Raw genomic sequence first — 26,729 nt, forward strand, 5'->3', positions numbered from 1 at the left:
GACTGGTCACACTACCTCAAGGCATTCTGTATAAGACAGTTAGGGGAGTACACACAGAAGTGAGAGACACTATATGCCTCCAGCAATTTTGAGGTGCTCTATCCCATCCTTCCTTTTGAAGGTCATGACTCATTTTGTTTGAAAGTAGGTGTCCTCTCATTTATAATTTTTTGGGAGCTGTTTGCCAGAAACCATGGGCTGAACTTACAGAACATCTTACAGGGAAGTAATGGGGAAGAAGGAAAAAAAAAAACAAATCCTTGGTCTCCTTTAGAGTATATCGCATTCATGTCTCCAGGCTTTTCTTTTACCCATAATGTCTAGAAATACACTTTTTAACAAAAGGTGAATGTGGAAGTTCTCCAGTAATCACATGCCTCCTGGAGCTTGAGCTTTCTGCTCATCAAGTATTACAAAATACACAAAAACCCCACATCCCATGCCTCCAGCATCAAAAGGGCTGGTAACAACTGAGTTACATCCATACCCGATCTCTGCCAGACCAAGAGGCGTGTGACACTGAAGCATGTGGACTGTCTCACCCCTTTAACCATTGGACAAGCATCCATCTCGCAGCAAAAAATGACACAGTCCGTGCCCACTAGCACCCGTGCCAGCAATATTAGCAAACAGACCTCAGAGACTGCGTTCCCTTTTTAATCACAGAAGACGTTGTTTTCTTTCAGTGTCAGTAGTTGTTATTCCAGCCCAGGCTTTCTACGTGTTATTCCTGGACTAACGAAAACTTGAAGTGCTGCTTGCCCTGCAATACCAAATTTATGGATGAGGAGACAACTTCAGTTTGCCAGGTGATAATTTGGCATCCTTGTGTCAGTGTTAAAATCCCTACAGCTGTAAATATTTATTGAATATGAAATATACCCATATACTCCAGCTAGCACATTACCATATGAATAAATCTAACCTTAAATAAATCATGTGCACTCCATCTTTTATTCAGTTTATAAAATTCTTACTTCTTGCTCTGAGCATTCTTAGCTTAATACAGCTATTCAAAACTAGAGCGAGTGGTGGTGTGTCTTGATTTCTTTTCTAATATGTTTTGCTTCTTATATTTCACCTCTTACAGCTTTTGCAAAGTTTTGATTTGATAGGACAAGAACAGTGAGGGCATTAGGACCAAGAGAAAGACGCACACATTGCTCTGTATTATGTCTGGCAAAGTGCTTCCTGACTGAGTGCCGTAGTTATGTGTGAAACAAAGTCAGGGACCGACTAGTTCTCATCTGTTGATCACAGTTAACTTGAAGTCTCTGAACAGGGGAGAGCTGTCAGAACTGCTTTCAGAGATAAGGCGTTTCAATCCAGGCAGCAACTGGAAACTTTGAAGAAGCAGGATCTACTCTGGAAGGGAACTATAAGAAACGGAATTTCTTTTTACTTAGAATTTAAAAAGGAAAACGTCAGAACTTCAGTTACTCTTTTCATCAGCTAAACATATGCTTTCCTAACTAAACCGGGACTCTGTGCAATAAAGGATCTACTTTTTCTCACTGGATCCATGCTACGTTTCACTACAGTAAGTGCAGTATTAATAGAAATGTTATATTTTGTCTGTAAATAGCGAGGAAAGCATGAAACAGCATCAGTGAAATGTGAGGGGAGCAAAAAAATCCTCTTGGCAGATAGTGAAAACCAGGGCTTTGCTGCAACCCGAGGACTGGAGTCTGAGGACGATCCAAGTGTATTTAACATGACCATCTGTATCGTTTTGTCACCAACAGTATGTTCTTGAGGAAGAAATGCAGATATGGATCACGTAAGCTGCAGTTTCTCTTGTTGTTGCTGATGCTGGGCTTTTTGCTACTGATGGTTACAACGCTGAATCCACCACCAAGCAACCAGAGCAAGGAAGGGACTTTCCAGCCTGTGGAGTTCAACCCCCGGGAAGGGTATCAGCTGGACTTTGCGGAGACCCAAGAGATGCTGGAGACCCAGGAGGAGAGCCAGCAGTATTACCCTTTGGACGGGCTATCACCCTTCATCTCCCTGCGGGAGGATGAGTTGATTGCGGCCGTTGTGTCACCCACCGGCAAAAGGAACCACAGCAAGGCCAGGAAGGGCTATCGCCTGGTGAAGCAGCAGAACAGGCGGCCGGAGGGGAAGGCAGAGGGGGATCCGGAGTCCCAGCTCCTGTCCCTTCCTCTGCAGGCTGGGGAAGGGGCGGCTGCGGGGGAGCGGCCGCTCGGCCTGGAAACCCATGGCTTTAACGAAGCGCTCAGCGAGCGGATCTCTCTGCGCAGGGAGCTGCCTGAGGTACGACACCCGTTGTAAGTAAAACAGCCTATTTACTTTCCGGGAGAAAACTTATTTCTTTCCCTGTCGCCGTTCCCGTCGTGTCCCCCCCCCTTCCGTGAACGTCTCCTCCTCTAAACCCCGTGTCTTTCCTATCAATCTCTCCCCTCCGGCTCCGGATAACGTGTTTCCCCAGCCTGTGTGAGGAACACCCCCCGTTCCTCAGAGCCAGGGGTGCTCCCAGGCCCCCTCCGGCGGGCCCGGTCCCGCAGCCGGCGGCAGCCCCAGTCGGGTCCCGCAGGCGCCCCGCGGCTGCCCAGCCACGGCCGCCCCCGCCCCGGGCCGCAGCCCCGCGCACCCCGGCACCGCGGCAGGTGCCGCCGGAGCCGACAGAGGCTGCACGGACACCGGCGGAGCTTCAAGCCCTCAGGAACCGACTGGCGGCAAAAGTGGAGGAGACGCGGGGGGCGGGGGGCGGCAGCTACAGCTTCCTGAGGGCGCCGGGTCAGGACGCGGAGGACGAACGAGCGCACCGCGACCCAGCTGACGGCTGATGTATGCCGTTACCTGCGCCTCCTGCACACCCTCCCCGCGTCCCCCCACCGCGGCGACAGGGCGGCCGGACCGTGCGGCCCTGCCCGGCTCGGCCCGTCACCGCGGCGCCCCGCGGACGGCAGCGCTCCCTGCCGGCGGCCGCGGGCGGGGCCGCCTCCGCCGCGGCAGGTGCCGGGTGGTGGCAGGGGAACGCTCCCGGTGCCCCGGCCTGCGCGGTTCCCCCCCGACACGGCTGGCTGGCTGGGGCCGGGAAGGGAACCCGCACGGCGAACGGCGCCACGCTCCGCGCTGTGTGCCGGGGGCGTGCGGGGTTGCCCAACGGGAAAGGCAGCTGCCCCGCTCGGCCGGGCCCCGGCCCCAGCCCACCCGCCGGCCGCGCCTGCCCCGGGCCCGCTCCGCGGCCAGACGACGAGGAGCTGCGTGCGGAGGGGCCGGGGCGGAGGGGAGCGAGCGGCCGCCCCGCCGCTTCCCGCCACTACGACAGGCTCTAAGGCCCCAGCGACCGCCTCCCGGCGGGCCTCTGCCAGGGCTGTGGGTCGACAGAGCCGTCAGGAGCTGGGCCTTTCAGCTCTTTTAGTGTAACAGCTGGCTCGACAGATATTGAAAGGAAACTCCTGGGAGGAGAGAAGGCGGAGATCGGTTTTGTCCCGTCGCACACGGTGGGACAAGGGGAGGTTGTTTTGAATTTCTGTGCAGCAACGAGGAGTAATGACAATTGTTCAAAGGTTCAGAATTCCAACGAGCTTTGCTCCGTAACCTTGTTTAACGTTGGCAGCAACCAATAATCATAATGAGAGCAATAACCACACCCAGAGCTGGCCAAGGGAGGTACGATCCCAACGCTTACGAACGCCAAGCGCGACCGCAAGGCCCCTCAAAGGCAAACACGACCACAGCGCTCGGCCCTGGTGACAGCTGAGGACGAGAGGAAGGAGGGATGAGAGAGGCAGGAGATGGGGTGCCAGACGCCACCGCCTGGGCCCCGTGTCGGGCAGCCATGGCCGGCGGGCAGACCCCCGGCGGTGGCACGTGCCCCGTCCTCGCCCCGTGCCCTTCTGAGGGTCCCCACCCCCGCCCCGCAGAGGCGGACTGACAGGCCGCCGCGGGCACGCGCACTCCGAGAGGGGAATCTTCTAGAAACGCGCCGGGGGCTCCCCCGGGGCGCGCGCACTCCGCGGCAAGCGCCCCCTGCAGACGGGGCGGGGGGCCGCGGGGCACGCGCGCTCGGTGGCGAGGGGCCTCGCCTCGGCGGCCGATGGCTGACCCGGCCTGGCCCGCAGGCGCAGAGACAGAACCTCGCCGACAGGGGGCGCCGGCTGGCAGAAGCCCCACCGCCCCTGCAGGGCGCGGCCCGTCGCTCCCGCCCCCGCCGTCCCGCTCAGGCGAGGCGGTGTTTTGTGTTTGGCCAGACCCGCCGTCTGTAGCTAGCAGCAGCCAGGCTGAAAGGCCACATCGAACAAGTGTTGCATTTGAAGCCCCACATGTTACTTTTGAAGGCCCACGTGTTACTTTTGAAACCCCACATGCTGCGTTTGAAGCCCCACGTGCTGCTTTGAAGCCCCACATGTTACTTTTGAAGCCTGGAGACTTGAGAGCCAGCTACTCCAACAGCCTGGGAGGGGCAGCTCATCAGACTTCTTAAAAAGGGGTGAAGCATGCCTATGCTCCCCTGCACGGATGAGAGGGAAAGGGATGGGGGGGGGGTGTATCTTTTTTTCTTCCTCCTGTAACAAAAGATATTGTAGCTTTCCCCCAGAACACAGTGGAAAGCTGCGCCAGGAAGCATTTTAAGTAAAACACAGAATATATATGATATTTTTTCTAGTGGTCATTTTCACATGTTTAAAGACAGATGGTGGCTCTAATTTAAGGGGACAGTCTTAAGGAAAGAGAAATGAAACAGTGTTTTCTACACTTGCTGACCTACACTTGCTGACTAGGTTCAGTATTAATTTGGGTAATTCCACTGAATAATGAAATGCTGATATTATTTCAGTTATTTTTCACCATGCTTCACTGACAACTCTTTGAACTATGTAATGTTCAAAGGAGGAATGGTGACCCTGGTTTAATGTCTGTGATGTGAGCCAAAACCCAGTTTTGCTTTGGCCACTGAAGGGCCATCCAACAAGAGACAGGTTTAGTTAATACAAATCTTGGTAACATTTAAGCCATGATCTCAGAGCTATTGGATGTGTTTTGCTGCCTGACTAGTTACAGCCTAAAGAGCTGTCAACACCACAGCCTGTAGAGCCCAGATTGAAACGGCAGATCTGGACATCTGAGGCTTTGCTGTTGTTCAGATCTAAATCCAGATCATAAACCTGCAGCAGAGGTCTACCTCTAAGCCAGTCCTGTCCTTTATGGCGTAGCACACAAACCAAAATTATATTTTTTAGGCATAATTTACTCTGGGGGCCTAGCTCACAACTATGTCAGTCCAGTTTTATAGCAGTGTAAAATGAGAGTGAAGCAGTAATGAATCAGATTGGCTATTACTCTATTCTGTTTGACTCATGTTGTTCCTGATAATGTCTGTTATTGTTTAGTTAAAGAGAACCCAACCAGTTTTAGGCATCTCAGGGAGTTAGCTCCATGGACTCAGTCTCTCTCATTTCACTTGCGATTTGATGGCAAATTCTTCACACCAGAAACTGTGCCTACTAATTGTGAAGCACTTCCAGACTCTGTAAAATAAGGCTAGCCAGACTTCATGCTTGCATGCTTCATGTTTACTCTTAAACCAGAGTGTAAGATGTAAGGTAAGTGCCATAAGATATACTTAGCTGCTGTTCCTTCGAAAATCACAGAGAGTTCTATTGTGCTTTGCATTGGAGCAATGAGCAGCAAAACTACACTTTCTTATGTGAAGAGTACAGAGCTCTGCTGGAAATAAACCAGAGCCTGCAGGCTGTGCTGTGCCAGCCCAGGATCCAGCTTCCTCACCTGGAAAGCGATACTTTAGATATCTCTCACCCGACCCTAGCTTCCAACATAACCCACAGCTCTCTGCATGCCTTGCCAGGGGAATGTTTTGTGCTACTTTTCAGAAAGTAGATGCATGAAACGGTCTCTTCCAGTATTCCTACTGATCCCACAGTAAAATATACCCCAACAGATGAATCAGGTACCTGGTTTTGCCCCATTTACTTTGAGCACCAGTTTTGACACAGCCAGGGATTCTGGGTGAAAAAGCCTAATAACTTGCCCGATTGTACTAGAAAGTAGTTGTTCTGCATGGAGGCTCATCCTCTGAGGTACCTTCATCCCTCAGAGTGCTTTCTGCTGCTATCAGTTGGTCCAACTGCTGTTGACACCCCCCTGGGACAGTGGACCTGAATCAAGCCTGCCATTGTGATTTTTATGGTGGGAGTTCTGCCAAAACCCTTTTTTTTTTTCTCTCTTGGGCTTGAGTGTCAAATATATCCAGGCAAACGGAAACTCACAATGTACCTAAAAAGGTCTTAAGTTACATTACAAAAGTATAGCTTCCACTTGAGTGCTGTGGGGAGCTGAGTCTTAACAAGACATTCTCCTGAAGGTGAGTGGGAGTCCCCGTCGGCAGTGCCTTTGCCGTGTCAGAATTGCTCTCCTGTTCATTGCTGCCTGTGACAATTCCTTATTTTTCACAAACTGGATTAAATCACTATGTCTTATATCAGTCACAGCCCTGACTTTTTGAAATGCCAGTTTATGATGGACAGCCTATGAAACTGCTCCCAAATTACAGGGAAGGTATTTCTGTATACCAGTGCCCTTTTGCATTTTCCTGAAGATTAGATATCTCTATTGCAAGTCCTTGCCAATCTCCATGGCAACCAAGCACTCACCACCTAGGTTATGTATTCAAGTACAGTTATTTTCAGTTCTTCTCCAATTAAGATTTTACAACAGCATTATTTTCTTGGTATAACCACAGTACTAGCAACAAGGCATTGTAGTATTATGGTGCAAAATACAGGTGCTTATAGCTGTATTGAATGTTCCTGATTGGAAGCTGCCTGGTAGTAAAAAGACTGCATCAGATCTTCACTTTTCTTAATTATATGTAGATTCTTCTGCCTGAAAATAAAACCACTGCCAAGTTGTGAGAGTATCCTTTTCTCTATCCTGCTGAAAATGGAAGCAATTATCCCATATGAAAGTGTGAAATAACACCATTGTTGATTATGGAAAATTAGTAAACCAAGGACAAGATAGATTCATTATAATGTAAAAATCATCAAGAAAATTTGCCTCTCTATACAAAAAAGATATTAATGTGAAATATTATAAACTATAACAAATTATTATAATTGTGCTCATTTAAAATATTTATTCCCAAAGGTGTATCTATAGTAGTAATTTATTTGTATTTGCTATTAAATCATTCAGACTATGGATTCTCTTAAACAATAAGCATCTTTGTGTCTGGGTAGTGCCTAGCATCATAGGGCTTCAGTCCATGAATAAAAGCACTAAGTAAAATGGTGATAAACATAGCAATATTAAAACGATAGCCCTTACACGAGCTTCTGCTGAGTAGCTAATTGTTTAACAACCGCTGTAAAATCTGCATGATGATTTGCTTGGCAATACAAAAATGCTGAAATAACAATGGGCCACACTCAGCCAATTCCGTAATTCCTTGAAGGAGTTCTTGCTGCTAGAGGTTAAATGAGCTAGGAAACTGCATGACTGCTACTCAGGAAATGAAAATATTTTAAAGTATGTTTTCTAAGGTAAGCAAAGAAGATATATGGGCACAGTCTTTGCATCTCTACAATAGGCATTTGAAGGCCTTTTCTGGATAGTGTGTCCTGTATCTCTGAACAAAGACTGGTACATTACTTCCCTAAATCATGTTTGACCAATCTAATAGCCTTCTGTGGTGGCATGACTGGCTGGTTAGATGAGCGGAGAGCAGTAGATATTGTCTATCTAGACTTCAGCAAGGCTTTTAAGTCCGTCTCCCACAACATCTTCAGAGGTAAGCTGAGGAAGTGTGGATAGACAAGTGCACAGTGAGGTGTATTTAGAACCAGGTGAATGGCAGAGCTTAGAGGGTTGTGATCAGTGGTGCTGAGTCTAGCTGAAGGCCTGTGGCTAGTGGTGTTCCCCAAGGGTCAGTACTGGGTCTGGTCTTGTTCAACATACTCATCAATGACCTGGATGAACGGACAGAGGGCACCCTCAGCAAGTTTGCTGATGGTACTAAACTGGGAGGAGCGGCTGACACACCAGAAGGCTGTGCTGCTGTTCAGTGAGACCTGGACAGGCTGGAGAGTTGAGCAGAGAGGAACATGATGAGGTTCAACAAGGACAAGGGTAGGGTCCTGCAGCTGGGGAAGAATAATGCCACACACCAGTACAGACTGCGGGTTGACCGGCTGGTGAGCAGCTCTGTGGAGAAGGACCTGGGAGTCCTGGTGGACAGCAAGCTGACCACGAGCCAGCAATGTGCCCTTGTGGCCAAGAAGGCCAATGGTCTCCTGGGGTGCATTAAGAAGAGTGTGGCCAGCAGGTTGAGGGAGGTTCTCCTCCCCCTCTATTCTGCCCTGGTGAGGCCACATCTGCAGTACTATGTCCAGTTCTGGGCCCCCCAGTCCAAGAGGGACAGGGAACTACTGGAGAGAGTCCAGCAGAGGGCTATGAAGATGATGAGGGGACTGGAACATCTCTCCTACAAGGAAAAGCTGAGAGACCTGGGGCTCTTTAGCCTGGAGAAGAGAAGACTGAGAGGGGACCTTATCAATGCTTATAAATATCTAAAGGGTGGGTGTCAAGAGGATGGGGCCAGGCTCTTTTCAGTGGTGCCCAGTGACAGGACAAGGGGCAATGGGCACAAACTGGAGCACAGGAAGTTCCACCTGAACATGAGGAAAAACTTTTTCACTGTGAGGGTGGCAGAGCACTGGAACAGGCTGCCCAGGGAGGGTGTGGAGTCTCCTTCTCTGGAGACATTCAAAACCCACCTGGGCGTGATCCTGTGTGACCTACTCTAGGTGAACATGCTTTAGCAGGGGGGTTGGCTAGGTGATCTCCAGAGGTCCCTTCCAACCCCCACCATTCTGTGATTCTGTGAGATGTATCTATATTTGTTTTCATTGCACATGTAAGAATCCGTTTCATTCCTGTACAGGACTGAGATGTTGGCTTTATTCACTATAAGCCTGGTCACGCACATCACAGGTATACTGATCTGTTGTGCAGATGAGTTATTTTACTTGTTAGTCTTAAAGGTACTACATTTCAGTTTGCTCTTTTCTCTGTTACTTGCAAAACTGTGGCAGTTAGTGGAGGCTGACTGACCTGCTTTATCCCCCTCTCTTCTTTGTCTTATTGTCTTTTCAGTTTTTCTTTGCCTTCTCTTTGAAGTCTGTGTTTTGAGGGAGCCACAGCAGAAAAAATGTGTCCCAGATTACACCAAAACTTTCCTCTTTTTGTATTTTAATTTTTATAGTGTCATTCCTATATTTAGACTTATTCCAGTCTTGGATACCTTAATACTTCCTTTTCTTCATTAGAAGTGAGCCAAGATCTTAGACTGCTTTCCATCCCTGAAGGTTTGGGTGTAGCTTACAACTTTGCTCTGAGAGAAAAGGAGCCAATTGTACCAGTGTTTCCAGTGTCTTCCTCATTTGATCCCATGCAGGTGCCTGCAGCAAGAATATGGCTCCAGTCTGCCTACTGCTAGTGTCATCATCTGTTTCCATGACGAAGCTTGGTCTACTCTGCTGAGAACTGTGCACAGCATCATGGACACAGCCCCAAAGGCCTCTCTGAAGGATATCATCCTAGTCGACGATCTCAGCCAGCAAGGTAGCCCCATTTCTCTGTATGTGAGCTCTTTTTTCCAAAGCTTCAGGGGAGAAACTGTCCTCCTCCAAGAAGTGCCCGAGGAGAGTAGAAAGCAAAGAGGACCCTCAGGAAGAGAGCTAAGCAGAGCCGTGAGCCAGCTGCCAGGTTTCACTCTTCCATCCCTAGAATTCAGCTTAGTCTTTCAACTTTGAAATAAGTTTCTTTTTTCCTCATAATTTTCAGTCACTCTAAACTCTCTTACTTTAAAATAAGATCACAGTATGCAAATGTTAGCCTTCCCCACCGGACCAGATCTGCTGTAATAATTTCCAGACTTAGACTTTGGCTGAAGCATAGAATGGAAAACTCCACATTGCTAAAGTAATCCAAAGTGCTTGGGAAAGCCAAACACCTGTAGTATCTCACTCTGATTTGCGCCTTTTGTGAAATGATGAGAGCATCCACCTCTTGCTGAAAACAGGAGAGAAGGCTATAAAGTTTCCCACAGGAATAGCTTCACACCTAGTGAATCTCAGTTTCCATTAGTCTCTACTTCTCTTTGACATTATGCTGCTGTGGGAATGTTTGGAACATGGCCTACTTTGTCATGTAAAACAAATGCCCCCAAAACATTTTACCAGCAAGAAGTGGCATCTCCTACTGCCTGGTGCTTTTCTATAATGGCTTGAATCAAAGCTGAAACATTTCGGTGACCATTCTGTTTCTGACAGGGCCCCTGAAGTCAGCTCTGAGTGAATACATCTCTAAGCTGGAAGGTGTGAAACTTATACGGAGCAACAAGAGGCTTGGAGTCATCCGAGGTCGGATGCTAGGAGCTGCACGGGCAACTGGGGATGTGCTTGTCTTCATGGATTCACACTGCGAGTGTCAGAAGGGCTGGCTGGAACCCCTCCTAGCCAGGCTGTCCAGCAACCGGTAAATATCCCCGTGAACTCTGAGATCCTGGCATGTGATAGTTTCTGCTGAAAAAGATTTGCTTGGAAGTACTTGCACATTTTTTCAATCCTTTCTTGGTTACCTTGTTCCTTCTGGTCACATTGCTTTTATTTTCTACCTTACCACCACATGCATCACTCTGATATGTGGGAAGCAGGACAGATGACACAGCTGATAACCCTCACTTCACACCCAGTATGGCTGAATTGTCAGAGTTTGTATCCAGTTTGAGCTATAAGAAGGCTTCTTGGTGGTCTGAATTAAAAAGGATGCAGTCTCAAGATGTTTGCAAATTGGCAAACATCCACCAGAGAAACTACTGCGAGACTCCATTATTTTTACTTTTTTAGCCATCTCAGTGATGAAGCCAAGGATAAAATGCTTTGTGCTCCTGAGGCAGTTTGGCTACATACCAATGTGACCTGTGCAGTCTCTGTTCCACAGAAAAAAAGACTTTCTGAGCAGCCTAGACAGTTCTAGATAATTGCAGGTGCTTCACTGACACCAAACTGACAGAGGAAGATACACGTTCATATTTTCTGAGTCTTTCATGCTTAGCTTAGTGCTTGGGCCTGCTCTCTAATTTACAGCTGAGCTCATCTGTGCAGTCCTCAAGTCCTTCAAAGAGATTAAATCACTGCAAATGTTTCAAGAATTACATGACAGTAAATCCTTCATTAAAGGGACTTTTCTGAAATAAAAATCTGTGCGTTAACTTGTCTATCATTAACCGTAAGCCACTTGGGAAAAAATTAATAATTGCTAGAGGGGGTAAAAGAAAAAAAGAATCATTAAAAATCTTACCAGACCATTAAATAGTCATACTAAAGACCTTCAAAGGCTGTTCCCAGGCACTGGAACAAGCGGCTTTTATGGCTGATTATGTTTGCTTATAAGAGAACGAATGTGAGTTTTTAGAAATTATTACATCATTTGTACGAAAACATTGAGAATACTGAAAGCAAGAGTCATGCTGCCCTAGGATGTCAGGAATATTCTTTTCTAAAAGATGCTCCATGGAAAAGCAGATTATTTTTTGTCTGCTGACTTATTAGATGGTTTATGAATATACTTCATGATTCTTCTGCCTTGAGTTACAGCCTCTTGTGGATGTTCATGCAAAACTCCTGTCTGTATCAATTGGCCAGTCCTTATTCAAGGCTGTATTGCTGAAATTAAGAGTTACAGAAAGTCTCAGAGGAGAGACATAATGAAGGCAGAATTACAATGGCAAGAGAGAAGTTAGGACCCCAGCACTAGTGTAGTGATTCACTGTTGAAAATTATCCCCACTGAGGGAATGCAAAGCCACCGAGTTTACTATTGCACTGAGATTTCTGTAGCACTGTCACCAGGGAGTGAGAAAGGGATTCTCTTCCTCTGTAGGGCCCATATGCTTGCTCATTCATTCCTCCAGGAGGGCAGAATTTAACACGGAGTTAGCTAATGGCTAATTGGATTAATGGAGCAGAGTGGAAGAGCATAATAGTATGGGCTGAACCATGCCTTTCTGTATGCTGTGTCAGTCACCGTGTCTGACCCTGGAAGCTTTGTCACTGCTAGTGTGGAGAACCTGCGCCATTCTCCTGTGCACAGGGAAGACATGCTCTAAGGCATCTGGCAATCACTTTCCCTTGCTATCCCTCTTTCCCCAGCTGAAGAATGGTGATAACACGGACCTGATAAGGAAGTTAATTCATGATATTTCCTAAATTGCTTGTAATGCTTGCATGGAGATCACTATGGAAATGTAAAGCATTAGCATAGTCAACTTGGCTTCATTTAGCACTTGAGGAACTGTTAAATTGAATCATGTGTGCTCCCTGAGACTTACTCAAATGAGGAAAGTACAGTGAAAAAAAGCTTACAGTGACTGGTGAAATATCCATCTTTCCTCTTCTTAATGTACCAACCAAGCTGCAACTCATGCACTTTTGCTGGAGAGACTGGATGGGAAAACACTTAATCACCTAGAGAGAGTTATTTGCCAACAAGGAAAACCACAGCCTTTCTGAAGCTCAGAATTTTGCAGGAGCTTAACAGAGCTGGAGGGAGATTTTAACTTTGAAAATTGTGGTTAAGCCTAGTTTTCTAGACTCCTGATGAGATCTACCACTATTATTGTGACCTGTCTTAGAGCAATGCTGAGAGATCCTTGCCCAAACTGAGACCTCTCTGTGATTTGAATATACTCACAAACAGGGAGATACCCCCAGTTCTTAGTAGCCTGTGGTAATGACAGGACAAACATGAGAAAAATTATCCCAATTTTACAGGTATGGAAATATTTGACAGATACTTTACTTACTCTGGGTGATGACTTTTCATTTCCCTATGTGATGGTTTTATTCGCTAACCCAATCAAAATTATTCTCCCAAAAAGTATTAAGTCTTTCTAAAGTCATTACACATGCATTTATGAGCACCTTGACTGGAACTAGTTCTGTGAACCATACCTAAACCATTAACTGGGAAGCTGTGCATCAGCTTAGCATATCGCCTAGCGAATGTTCAGCGGTTTGTAAAGCATCCCTTGACATTTTGATTATTCAGGGATGAATACCGTAGGCACCTGGACAACTTTAGAAAACTAGATGAGATGCCCCAAAGATAATTTCATTTGACAACTGTTTGTGTTCCGAACTAATTCCAGGTGAGTAGCACGGTGCATACTAATGCAGCTGTGCCATTATTACAGTTGTCTTTTCAGGGGTTTGCCTTTTCCAGGAGACAGCTGCTATTTTATGTTCAGTCCAAAGGCAATGAAAGGCAGAGGGGGCATATAATGAACTGTGCCATGAAGCCTTGAAAAAGTTGTTCCTTTAACCTAAAAACAGTGACTGTCTTGCTGAAGCAGGATGATGTTGAAAAAAAAAAAAAGATCCAGAGTGGTTCCTGAGAATACTGCATGAATGCAAAATGAACCTTGATTACATTCTTGACAAACAATTCCACCTCTAAAAAAGGCATGGGCACCATAACTGTGGCAGAGGGGTAGCTTGCAAAGTGGTAACCTTCCCTTGGGACCTTTCCCCCGCTCCTTGTTGCCTCTGTGCTTGTGTACTGCCTATACCACAGCTCAAATATTACGTTAGGAAATGGAAGCCTCTGATATTATTAAGAGAAACCTATCTAGTTTCTAAAATTCGAAGTGCCTCTACTTAGCTCTGTGATTCTAGGTCACTAATCTTTAGTGAAAATGCTGTTAAACAGAATAAGAAAGGAACATAGAAGTGGAAAGGTATCTCGTTTGCTGTTTGCTCCCATTCAGGAGTGGGAGCCTCATCGTGTAGATATGGAAATAGAAACAGACTTTTGCTGTCCAGAAGATTTCAGTGTGCTTCTAGTTTTATGATAATACACTAGAGAGAAGGGAAATGTTTTACGCTAAAGTTGAACAGCTCTTTCGTCTCTTTTCGTCTGATTCTCCACTTCTCCGAGGCCCATACCCCAGCTTTTCAAGCTATCAAATACATAAGCCATCTGTTTTCTACCTTCTTGCAGGCTCAGGGAAGCATGATGTTATCCATCCAGAGCCCACACAAGCCCAGCATCTGAGCATGCATTTCTGTGCTACCGTCCTTTTTTTTTTGAAAAGTTTCCATATACTTCACATATAATAGCCTGCTTCCTGGGACTTCTCTTTTTGCCTGATCCTTTTGTCAATAACCCTAATTTCAAATTCAGTAAATTAATGTTCTGCATTTGCATGTTATGTTGTGAAGACATGCTATCTTTTTACAATCTTTCACAGTTGATCAGGATCAGTAGGTGACCTATTTTAGAGAAGTTAAAGAAACTGAAGATGAGAATCTGAAGCTAAAAGTACATATCACTGCCAAAAGTAGGAGCAACGAGGCTTTAGGCATGATTCATGGCACAGTGCCCTAACTGGCCAGTGTAAAAAGGTATTGGTTGCTCCTACAGATTTTGGTACCCCCACATACAAATTTGAATATTTTAACAAAAAGGACAGGTTCAAAAGATTTTTGTTTTTTTAAATCAAGCATTCCCTTAGCACTCTATCTAGCAGAGATTTGAAGTAAATGTTTAGTGCTTAGTAAATGAGCATGTTCAAGGAGACTGTTCATATGCCCTAAGTTAGTCTGGAGTTGGTCTGTAGGGCAGTATTTAAGTAATCCTTTGTACCATAGCTTTACCATTCCTGATCACTGCATTTTATCTTTTTATTAACCCTATCTAATTTAAAATGTTTTGCACTATTATTTCCCTGAAGACTTCAGTCAGCCAGCACAGGGTGCTTTCAGTGAAAATGCAGTGCCACATGTGGAACCAGCTTGGGTTCTCAGTTACTTACTGGAGTTTCGACTCCGTGCAGAGTCAGAGAACTTGAACTGCCTGGATTTCCTAGCTATCTAATTTTTGCAGAAAATTATCCACTCTGGTTGAGGAAAATACATCATTTTCATGTTGTTTTTTTTTTTGTTGTTGTTGTTGTTCCGTATTTAAGGGGGGATTTAAACAGATTAAAATATGTTCCCTTCCCAGCAAAAGAAAGTATAAATCCACAAAAAGCACTTTCAAAAGCCAGTGACTCTAAAACTTCAAAACAGATGTGTTAATGAGATCTTCCTCTCCTCATGTTATTTATTCTAAAATTAGAAAAGAACATAATGTCCGTGGTGACTGTAAAGGGTCATGGGAAGACATTTCATTCGTAATTGTATTTGGTTGAGAAATCCCAAACCAGGAAATTGTTCTTGTTTGGGTTGCTTTTTTTCATGGAATTGTGACCTTTTGTAGTTCATGTGTGTTCCAAGCATTTGAAATATTTGCAAATTAGTCAAATGGGTCAAAGCCTTGCTGCTGATTGTATTTGAATTTCCTGTTTTTTCCTTTCCTTGGATTCCACAGAATAAAATTAGCAGTAGTTTGCCAGTGTGTGTTTCATTTCAAAGTGCCGAGAAGCTGCTGAGTGTCTGCCAGTTACCGAGTTAAAACCAAAAAGAATAGCTAAGAACATCTAACTTTCAATTACTTTCTGCTGCAAGTTTGCATTTAGAACCATCACTGAATATGCAGAAAACAGATCTTTTATTAAAAACCATTAATACCAAAAGATAGGTAGAGCACTGCTTGATTAAGATTCAAAATGGACATTGACCAGTTTTCATACAAGATAAAGTTACTGGATTCCTCTATTTCAGACCAGAAAGACACTCCTAATATTTAAAGTTTCAAGAATGTGTGTTTCTATTGGTTTTCACAGAGCTACACCAGTTTATACTAGGTGAAGATCTAGCATTATACTTATAAACATATTCTTGAAAACTGTTAGTCTTGGCATTCTGAAAGAGCTACTGGAGCAATAGCTCTAAAACACAGTTATCAGTTTGTGCAGTATGATTTCGTCGGAAAGGAGGTTAGATTTTATTTTGGTTTGGTTTATTGGTGACTTTAGCCAGGGTAGAATGTGACCTATTTGATGAGTTATTTTTGGCTGTCTTAGTTTTCCAAGTCATTATTTGCAGATAGTTTGGATAATTGCTCGGTCTCCAAACCATAACAAGTCATTACATCACTGCGGGTATTCTTGAATGGCATTGAAGAATCAATGCCCAATAACCAGCAAAGCAAAAGCATGCATCAAAAATAAAGGATTATTTCAACAAGAACTACTACTGTGGTGCTTACTCTTAAGAGCAATTGTACTGATGCTAGAAGCATCATTGGAATTTGGAGTTTTGTAGTGGCTACAATTTTAAGGTGGATACAAAAAGAAGGACAGGTCTTAAATGGCTGAAATGATATGAAAATATAGGATAGTCTAAAATGTCTGGATCATCTGATCCAGAATACATCTGAGCATAACCGAGTATCTGCATTGTCTCTGAACTATCTTGAATAGTCTGGTCTTTATGGTCAAGGTTTTTGAATGGTTTAGTCTACACTGCCTCCTCTGGCTTCCACTCAAATACGCTCTCCTGATATTTCCCTCTTGACTCTGAAACTGTAAAATAAACTACCCTGCGTGATTATTTCCTCAGTCCTGTCTGGATGAGAATGGATAAACAAGAAGCAATAGCTAGCATGCATTTCAGCAAGTAACAACAAACTGAGGTGGGAAGTATACAACTCCAACTACACTCCTAACGAGACAGTTGTCAGAGATACTTATACACTGGAGAATGCAGCAGGCTGTAGAAATTACAATTACAGTGACTTTTCATTTTTTGAAGATTAGTCATAAAATCTATTTAACTTGTTAGATGGATTTTTCTCAGCACATCGAAGAAAATACATCTGCTTATGCAAGTCCATCAGGACACTACCTTTTAGTAGCTTCTAGAAGCAGTTAGTTTCCTTTTCATGCTGTTAGTGAGTAAAGGTTAAATACAGCTTTCAGTAGAAACGCTCCTGCCGGCTTGAGTTTGAGGTAGTTGCTCCTGTCCTGGATACAAAACTATATCACAGCAGTATCATCAAGAGAATCAGGGGAGGATATCAGCTTCATTGTTTTTAGTATCAAGTCTTTCTTCTTGAGTCCTGTGGGAGAATGACAGCAGATCTCTGCCTTAATGCATATTCCTACAAATATTGCAGGTGACTGTAAAATTTTCTCATCTATTTATAAACCAAATGTTTGTTTCTAAGAGTGCCTATTATTGCATATTACAAAGGCTGGGTTTACACCTGAATGGAGAAATAGAATCACTTCTCTCTTTTAAGCCTTTCTGCCTTTAGATCATTGTAGGACAGTCTGCTCTTACTAGGAAACAAAGGAATAACTGAGTCATTTTAGCGCTATCCTCTGCATAGTTCATTTTCACAGAGCTCACTGGTGGAAATGTGTGGAACATCTACAGGGAAGTCAAAGGATGGTAAAATGTGTGAGACCAAAATCATCCTTTGCTATAAACTTTGCATCCATGCAGAGCCTGTAACATCAGAGGTTGGGGCCTCTGTGTGAAATAGCTTTATAAGAATTCCGATGGTTAACTCATAGCAAAATCCTGAATAGCTTTAAATGACAATGCAAGGTACAGGTTATCAATAGATTGTTGATTTTTAGATTCCTCACTGCAGGCTCAGTATTCCCATGCAGTGAACACCTGAGCTTCTATCTAGAGGAGTGCTTGTGAACAGAGTAGTAAACTTAATTTGTGCTTTGGCTTTGAAAATAAATTATATTGTCTTTTTCAGAAACAGTGTCGTCTCCCCTGTCATAGATGTCATAGACTGGAAGACTTTTCAGTACTATCACTCTGTAGGCCTGCATCGAGGTGGTTTTGATTGGAAACTAGATTTTCATTGGGAACGAGTGCCAGAGCGTGAAGAGAAGGTACGACAGTCTCCCATCAGCCCTATCAGGTAACAGTCTATCAGCCAATATGCCTCTGCTTCGCTCAACAGCAAAACTGTACAATTTGGGTCATCTTCCAGCTAACAGAAGAGAAAGGTGATTACTTGCATATGCCCAGTTAACGTCTTTTGAAGGGATAGGTTTTTGCTTTACACTGTGTTTGCTTGACCTTTAGTAAACATTCTAACTAGATTGCAGTCATACTTTCAACATGACAAATATTTTCCACACATGCAGTATACAACCTGACCAGACAAAGTGTGGAGGTTTGTAAGGAAAGCAAAAGATGGATCATACAGAGTTAAAAGAGATGTCTTAATCATGACCTGTTTGTCTGTTGTTTTGGGTGTACATGTACGTAGCATTTCCATGTTCTGAGCCTTATTTGATAATTCAGCTCTTGGCTCCCTTCCCCATGAAAATCCTAGAATTAGGTGCCAGTTGTTTTTTCTTTTGATTACATAATCAATTCGTTCAAGCTTATATGGAGTAGTATTCAGTCATTTTGTAATACTGTCTCTATGGAAATGGTGGGATTTTCACCCTTCCCATAATTCCCTACACAAAACTCAAGGTGTTCACTTCCAAACTATTTTCTACACAGGAGTCCTGTGGTAGCTGGTGCAGTGGTGGCCATGGATCGACATTTCTTCCAAAACACTGGAGCTTATGATTCTGACATGACCATGTGGGGAGCAGAAAATCTGGAGCTATCTATAAGGGTAAGAACCTTAATTAAAACATCAAGCTGTGGTAACTGTTGGGCTTTTAAGGAAGCTGAATTAAAAGTCAAGAAGCAATTTATAAAAGCAGTTAAATGCAGAACATCTTGGGGTATGGAGACTTGCTTTCCTTGCAGAAATCTATCCTCAGGTTCCATGATCTGTCAGCTCTAGAAATTATTCCATGCTCCCAAGTTGGGCATGTCTATCGAAATCACTTTCCTCATGCTTTCTCCTATGAAGAGGCCATTATAAGGAATAAAATCCTAATAGCTGAGAACATGCAGCTGCTGTGGATTAGGAGCATTATGTCAGGAAAAGGAAGTTTCACTGGCTATCACTATGTGCCTGAGGACTGAGTCACTGGTTTTAGCACCTTCTGAAAGCTGCCTCTTCTTTAGCACCAAAGGGAGAGTGGCTTTGTTTCTTTGCCAACCTGTAGTTATAATACCAAATTGTTTGTATTATTGTTTGCATTGTTTTTTGCTGAATACAAATTACACCTGAATGGAGAAATAGAATCACTTCTCTCTTTTAAACCTTTCTGCCTTTAGATCATTGTAGGACAGTCTAGGGTAACTGATATTAAAAAGCAATGGAAATTGCAGACACAAAGGGTACAAAGTTTTTTATGTCCCAGACAAAAGAAGGTGTGCCCCCAGGTTTCTTCACTACACTGCAGTTTGTGCACAGAAAAACATAAAAGCATATAAATAGTCATACTGGGTTCAAATCAAAAGTCCGATTGCCCAGCATCTTCTCTGTGTCTCTGTATCTGTGGCGAACAATATGTGAAGATGCACATGATAATTCTCTTTCTGTTTCCGGCAATGTGCAGATTAGGATTTCCTGAGGCAGAGTCTATAGTAAAGGAGCTTCTCCATTTTAGATAAAGGTAATCTAAATAAAGTAATATCTTTTTGTGCTTTTGCCTGTGTTTCAGACCTGGCTCTGTGGTGGCTCTGTAGAAATTATTCCGTGCTCCCGAGTTGGGCATGTCTATCGAAATCACTTTCCCCGTGCTTTCTCCTATGAAGAGGCCATCGTGAGGAATAAAATCCGAATAGCAGAGACCTGGCTGGGCTCTTTTAAAGAGATCTTCTACAAGCATGACACAGTGGCTTTCTTAATCAGCAAGGTAAATACTTCTGTAGTGTTTTGTTTCTGAGGGAAGGAGTGTATGTTGAGGTGGGTGAAGAGGGTGGAATAGGGGTGGCGGTGTCTGTGTGCAGTCAAACATTCAATGTGCATGGTGCTGGGGATTCTTTTTATGAAATTTTCCAGTGCAAGAGCTGTCAGATCAGGAAGGAAAGAGAGAAATCTGTGCCTAGGAGTTGTTTGCTGAAGTTATCAAATCTGTTAGAGTATGATTCCTTCTCAGAATGACTCCTTCTTCAGCTTGGCCAACAAGCTGTGATTTACTTGTCCACCGATAGTACATGGAGGGTTGCAGAGCATTTGAAGTGGAGGCTAGTAGCAATGTGTGCTCAAAGGGCCCTCCTAGAAGATTCGTTCTTCATTACCGAAGGTCTTCCTCATGTGATTCATGAGGATATTCAGCAATATTCATGGGCATGTGGCAAACTATGGTGTCTCTCCTACTGGAAGGGAACATATCTGATGTGAAGATGATAATGTGAAGTTAATGTTGCTGCAGTTCTCAGGAATCCTCTGGCTCCAGTACCTTTTCTTGTAACAACATCCTCTCCTACAAGGCAGTGGACAAACTTGTGATCAGTTTTGAATGAAAATGTGTCATTCATCTTCTTCTTCATTTAACAAGGCCATGCAAAGAGAAAAAGATTCACTGAAAACATTTAGGCAGAGAATGGGTATGTGTTGTGCAGAGTTTCCCATTCAGTTTTGCTCCTGCATTTCAGTCCTGCGTGCCTCAGTCATTGTGGTGCTGGTCATTGTCTAAAAAAGCCAGATCCAGCGGGAGCTGCATTATAGTGGGGAGGGGAAAAGGCTGAGTGTCAGCGTGGCTTCTCTCCTGTCACCTAGTCTGACCTCCTTACGCTCCACCAGTGGCTCTGCCTCTCCAGTCAGCCTGTTGTGTTAATCCTAGAGTCTGAGACTACTGTGTTTCTTTTTTTGTCCTATTTTCACATTTTTTAGGTCCTTAAATAATTTAATAAATTCCTGAAGGCCTTCCTTGTCAGCCCAGAAGCAATTTTCTGTACTAAAAACTACAGCCACCAATGATACAGTTTACTAGCTGTAAGCACCATGACCTTTTGCCTGTGAGTCGATTCTAGCCAGAATACTTTTAGTACTTCTAAGTATGATGCTCCTTCAAATGATCAATTTTATGATCTCTGTGCTCAGCATACCATAACATAAAAGGCCCTTTTCTCTGTTCCTTCCTTTCACAGCCAATATCTTCTGTATGTCAGTGCAGCGGGATGTTATTCGAAAGACACAAGCAAGCAATGACATTATTACCGCTCAGCCGCAGACAGGCCCTGCGGGGATTTATTGTACTGAGAGGGTGAGCGGAGCCACCTCTTGGCTGCCACAGAAATCTCCGTGAGCCTTGACCGCCGATATTGCCCACTGCAGAAAATAACTCGTGACCCCCGTTTAGGTTGCCTTATAAGTCTTCCCATTTTATGGTCTGAATCACAACCTGCACAGGATGCCTGTGGTGTTAGCGTTAATGCAGACGAATAAGGTTCTTCCTAGCTCTCTGCTATTTCAGCCACCATGTCTTTTTCTCCTTTTCTTGTTCGGTTTGTTTATTTAATTTACAACCACAGTTTCCTTTCAGATTGGTTTACGGGGTTAATGACTTTCTTTACATTATTTACACCATTTATTCGGCATCAAATGCAGACTATAACTAGTATGACAAAATGAGATTTACTGCCATCACCTTCTTCAGCCAAAGGAGTCTCATGAGAAACATCTCTTTTTAGGGAAAGCATTTTACTTCTCCATTTCCCTTTTCCAAGAAAACCTCTTGGGGACAGGTCTGTGTGGTGCTGAACTGCTGAACTTTGTCGTTATGCTTATTGAATCTAAGACTGATGCTAAATTATGAGGTTTTCTTTAACATATCGCAATGGTTGAGCTTTGCCTGTGCAGCTTACAATGACTGGCAAATAGTGCCACATGGCATGACTGATCCCTGCTTTAGAAACTGATACCTCTTCCTTGATCTCCCTTCATTTGTCAGTGTTTCCCAGGCATGTTGCAGAGTCCTTTTTTTTCTTATGAATGCAGAAATATAGCTGGTCTGAGGAAAAGTTGTTTACAGGCCATTCTTTGCTTATGTTACTAATTTTAATTTCTGACATAGGAATCCAGACCAGTTTCCTGGAATCCAAAACTGCATTTTTAAAAAGTAGTAACATGAAGGGGGAGTTCTACTGCTGGCAAGAAAAAGGAGAGAGACTTTTAAGGGTGATGCGTTATTTTTTGTATTTGGGCACTGAGAGATTTAGAAAAGTGTTTTGTGTGGTTTCAAAACCGAGGGATTAGGCACTTACCTGCTTAGAGGTTTTCAGAACTCTGTTAGCCATCTTCAGTGCTAAATATCCTCAAATATTCAGACTGTCAGTCCTTTGCAGTGCAGATACCCATAGCTACACCAAGGGTTGAAGGCACTTGTCTTTTTTCAGAACAGAGATGCTACCAGGAAGGGTGACAGTTGATACTCTGTGTATATAATTCAAGAAAATACATAAATCATAGGAAAGGTTTTATGCTTTTATAGCCAGGAAACACATTCGCTTACTAGATTTAGTAACTGTCAGGCAATAATGTGATGGACTTATTGTGGGCTAAATTCTGTCATCACATCCTCTGATCATGGAGGACTGACAATAACTGAGTAATTTGGGCTGTTAAAGGCCAGGAAATTGAATTTTAATCAGTGAGGCAAATTTTATACTGAATGGCAATCTAATACAATCCCACTGATTTCAGTGCAACAAGTGTCAAACTTGGCTGTGACTTTTTAAATTAAAAACATGACAAAGACTGACTTATCTTGCAGTATAACAATAACTTTTGGAGGAAATACTTATTTTCACAGTGTATGCTACTTCTGAAACATTACTTCTGTCACAACACCAGACTGAATGCTCTTTTAGCACAAAGTTGGAGGAAGGCTATAGCTGGTCCCCTCCTTTGCATACTCGTGAGGGATACCTATCAATGTCTATAACATACAGGATAGAAGATGTGGTGGAAATAATTCCTGTTGTCATTTTCACTTCTAGCATCTCTAACACAAACGCACTAGTAACCTTGTTGCCCCTATGCTTTCTCCATAAAGGCAGAGAAGCCAGACTGCAGTGAGCGCCTTCAGCTACAGAAGAGACTGGGCTGTAGAAGTTTCCAATGGTTTGTATCAAATGTGTACCCTGAACTCTCCCAACCTGAAGACACACCAAGATTCTCTGGCAAGGTAAGAGACAACACACTATAAAGAATGATTAGTGGTTTTGCATTGTTCAGAGACCCCAGTATCACTTCAATGTACAAAGTACTCAGTGAGCATAGAGTAAGAGGCTGTTCCTGCTTTGAAACATTTATTGTCCAAACAGAAAATTCAACAAGAATGGGAGGAGAAAGAAGGGGACAGAGGAGACAAAGAGCTGGTCCAAATTCTCACATAAACGTTGAAAGCCAGCCAGGAGCTGAACCCAGGTTGTCTGACTCAGTTTGGTGTCACAGCTCAGAGGATCCTAACCTTAGGTTCTTTGTGTGCCTTTAGTAAAGGAAAGGAACTGTGTTGCCTCCTGCAGATGGCAACCGCAACAGCAGCTGAGATATCCCTGTGCTGACCCATGTGCGCGAAGAGAAAAAAACGTTTCTTCAGGCCTGCACTTCCCCCAAGGGCAGAGGTGGTAGCAATGGCGGTTCCTTAGCTAACTGTGTGCAGGATGCAATGTTCTCAATGGGTTTTTTAAAAACACTTAAATAAATAATTATCATTCATTAAAATATTAGTTTATTCCAGGCAGCCTTACTGGAAGGCATGTTCCCCCAACAAGGCAACAAGATCCGCTAATTAAGTCACACTCTGCTATCTGTAGCCAGATTTTACTGTGTCCTTTTGCTATTTTGTCTGTCCTTTATTATCTAAGTTTGCTTGAGAAGAGTGTAAGAACTGAGCGTGAATCACAGGAATTGACACTTTTTTTCTTCTGGAATATCTTGTTTCTTTTCTGAGTACAGTGTCCAGTTGAAGTGCAATTTTCCACTAGCATAAAAATTTTGACTGTTTTCTTTTAACTATCATAATAGCTAAAACCAACAGTGAGTATCTCTAACAAAACTCACTGGGTAACACTGACCTTTGGTGAGACACTGCCTTTTATATCAGATCAGTTTGCAAGATCAATATGCAAGGTCTAGTCTGAAAGAAAAAGATGTTGCCTAATTATGAGCAAAAAAATATACCATGAAGGGATTCAATCACAAAAATGTTAGCTGAAGGACATTTTATTTGTATCTGATTGTGCTTTATTTCAGTATAAACCTTTACTTACAGCTTTACAATACTGGTGTTGGCTTCTGTGCAGATTACAGACCTGGAAGAGCCATTGCAGAAGGCTCTATTGAGCTCTCCCCTTGCAGTGACAGTCTCACCCAGGTACTGTATACTTTAAGTATATGGGCACTGTGTCAGATCTAGGGAACTAGCCAGAAGACAGTCACTCCAACATGTAAATGGCTGGGTTGACTTTACTGGAGGTACTGATGTGTTCAAAATCAGGCATGTGCTAAGGCAATGATGCCCACTCTTCTGCAGCTAACTGTCATTGGAAAAATGGCAAAGTTCCATGTGTCACTGAGGCCAGATACCAACACTGTGCTCCAGCAGGCATCATTAAGTGCCTATTTGTTAGTGTATTTGGTAGTGTCTGGAGAACAGAAAGCCTGGGAGTAGAAAATATATAACAATTCTAGAATAATAGGGATGGGTTTCCCCATTAGTGCCTAAAACTGCCGTTTCATGCCTAAACTGCAAAGACAGGAGGGAAATTCATGTAGACTCCCAAGCTGGTGTTTGACTAGCAAGTTCATGCATTAAGAGAAGCCAAACCAGTACAGACCAACTGCAGATATTTACTCCGAGTCCCAAGCAAGTTTTGCTGCTCACACTGAGCTCAGGGTGAGCTGCAGGCACATTTATAGCTGCGATGTGTGCAGACACTGTAAGAAACACCCTTCTGTTTTATTATAGGATAGGTTTACTTTATACATAATTACAGTCCTACACAAAGCCTTTCCTTAGGTAAATAGTTATGCCAGAATTAGCTAGCAGGGGGGATTTTTTTGCTGGGTCAAGTCTGCTGGGCCCCATCACTCATGTTTTGGTTGCATCTTAACAAACATGTACAGGATATTATTTTTGGAATTAGCATTTAAAAATTAATTGGGATGTCCTTCCATCATTGTTTAAACAAACCCTCCCTTTTCCAGAACTTTGAATATAACAGCATGAAGGAAATCCGGCTTGGTTCTGCTCCACTGTTTTGCTTTGATGTCAGACACGGGAAGGTTATCCCTCAAAACTGTACAAAGGAGACAGACAACAGCCACCAGCACTGGGATGTCCAGGAGGTCAGTAGTGACTCTGCCGTGAGGGGAAGGCAGCTGGTGGTGACTGTGGGATCACTGGGTGATTGACAGGATCTGTGTGTGCAGAAGGGATGCAGTATTTGAAGGGCAAGTTTCGCTTCTGTACCATTTTCACCCAGGAAATTTATGATGCCTCGCCCATGTACACTGTCCATGTGAAATAAATTTGGTTTAAAAATACAAATTACAGGAATCCCACCTAAATGCATATGTTCTCGTTTTAACTGTTTTTCTTACTGGCCTTACAGGAATAGAATCAGAATCAGTGGTTGTGAAAGGCAAATCCTTGCCCACTTCTTTTGGAATAGAGGAAGGGTCTGGGAATCCTGAACTCTCCCAGATGAGAGCCCTTTGGGAGGAGGGGAATCATTAAAATTCCTCCTACATTGTAAGAGAAGAGCAAACTTCCTGCTAGAGGAATTCAGTATTATGCAGTGGACTTCACCCAGCAGAGCCGGAACTTCTCTACAAGACTGAAAAATGTCATGCTCTAGGACAGCCTGGGAAAATAGCAGTTACTGTAGTAGGGATGCTGCAATCCTCTGGTACAGTTCTTACTGTAATTTGTTTTGATTCCTAAGGGAAGCACTGGCCCTTTTGAAATGTTGTGGTCTGTAGCACTGTAGTTGATGCTGATGACAACCTGTACCCATAGGAAACACATAGTGGTGGAAAAGACGTTTACTGAATTCTGTACCTACCACTCCTGTCAGCTTCAAAAGGAATGTCTCCTACTCTGGAGATATTCAAAACCTGCCTGGATGTGATTCTGTGTGGCCTGTTCTAGGTGAACCTGCTTCGGCATGGGGGTTGGACTAGATAATCTCCAGAGGTCCCTTCCAACCCCCACCATTCTGTGATTCTGTGAATTATGAATACTCACCATGCCCCAGGCTCAAAGCTAAACCTAGTGTCTAGAGCAATACTTGAAAACTTTTGAATAACTAGTCATTACTGGTGATCTATTGTATGTAAAAAGTTTCAGAAACATGGCCTAGCTTTTACTGGAAATCCCTTCTTTTTAATTTGTTCTTTCTTTTCCTTCTTCTTTCATCTTGTAGAATGGAATGATTGTCCATGTCCTTTCTGGCAAATGCATAGAGGCAGCGAAGAGTGAAGATGAGGACAACTTGGTTTTGTGTGTATGTAACAAGAATGCAAATCAGGTGTGGCAATTTGAACGTTCCCATGTGCTACGTCAGAGATGACTGACAGGCCTCTGTCAAGGTCAAGTCTCCAAAATGTAACATTACTTCTGTTTGGGTTTTAAGACACATTTCCTGCATGGACAAGAAAGATGTTTGTGTTTGCTGTAGCATGCAGGGAAGTTAGGAAGGTCTCTCCTTTGAAAGCCTGGCTCAAATAGTTGTTGCCAGTTCCTGCTTTATTCAGCTCTAGCTAAAATTTCTATTTATTCTGTGAAGCAGGGAATAAAGGTACTGTGAGCATCAACAAGTTCTGCCATTGCAGAAGAGAGTTAAGTTTGCCTTTTGAAGGAAACATGGAAAATTGGCTGCCAGACAGCTTGTCTTTAGTATA

General features: G+C 43.8%; 1 protein-coding gene across 1 annotated transcript; it reads left to right on the forward strand.

Annotated features, from left to right (window-relative positions):
• The first annotated feature begins 783 nt into the window (after positions 1-783).
• On the forward strand, positions 784-26,398 carry GALNT15 (polypeptide N-acetylgalactosaminyltransferase 15). The gene is made up of 11 exons (XM_086468252.1): positions 784-809; positions 1,746-2,291; positions 9,446-9,612; positions 10,323-10,527; positions 17,712-17,879; positions 18,476-18,593; positions 19,537-19,731; positions 22,876-23,007; positions 24,097-24,198; positions 25,032-25,172; positions 26,252-26,398. Exons 1-11 carry the CDS (start codon positions 784-786, stop codon positions 26,396-26,398), a joined length of 1,947 nt encoding a protein of 648 aa, XP_086324378.1.
• Positions 26,399-26,729: the final 331 nt, after the last annotated feature.

The sequence above is a fragment of the Leptosomus discolor genome, chromosome 7 (assembly GCF_034619465.1).
Source record: "Leptosomus discolor isolate bLepDis1 chromosome 7, bLepDis1.hap2, whole genome shotgun sequence".
In the NCBI taxonomy this organism is placed as follows: Eukaryota; Metazoa; Chordata; class Aves; order Leptosomiformes; family Leptosomidae; genus Leptosomus; species Leptosomus discolor.

Excerpts from the sequence above, each read along its gene's own strand:
- GALNT15 (XM_086468252.1), top strand. The coding sequence starts at position 784 with ATGAGGAGACAACTTCAGTTTGCCAG. Across the intron at positions 9,613-10,322 it reads CGACGATCTCAGCCAGCAAG|GGCCCCTGAAGTCAGCTCTG; the intron begins GTAGCCCCATTT and ends TGTTTCTGACAG. Across the intron at positions 17,880-18,475 it reads TCTCCCATCAGCCCTATCAG|GAGTCCTGTGGTAGCTGGTG; the intron begins GTAACAGTCTAT and ends TTTTCTACACAG.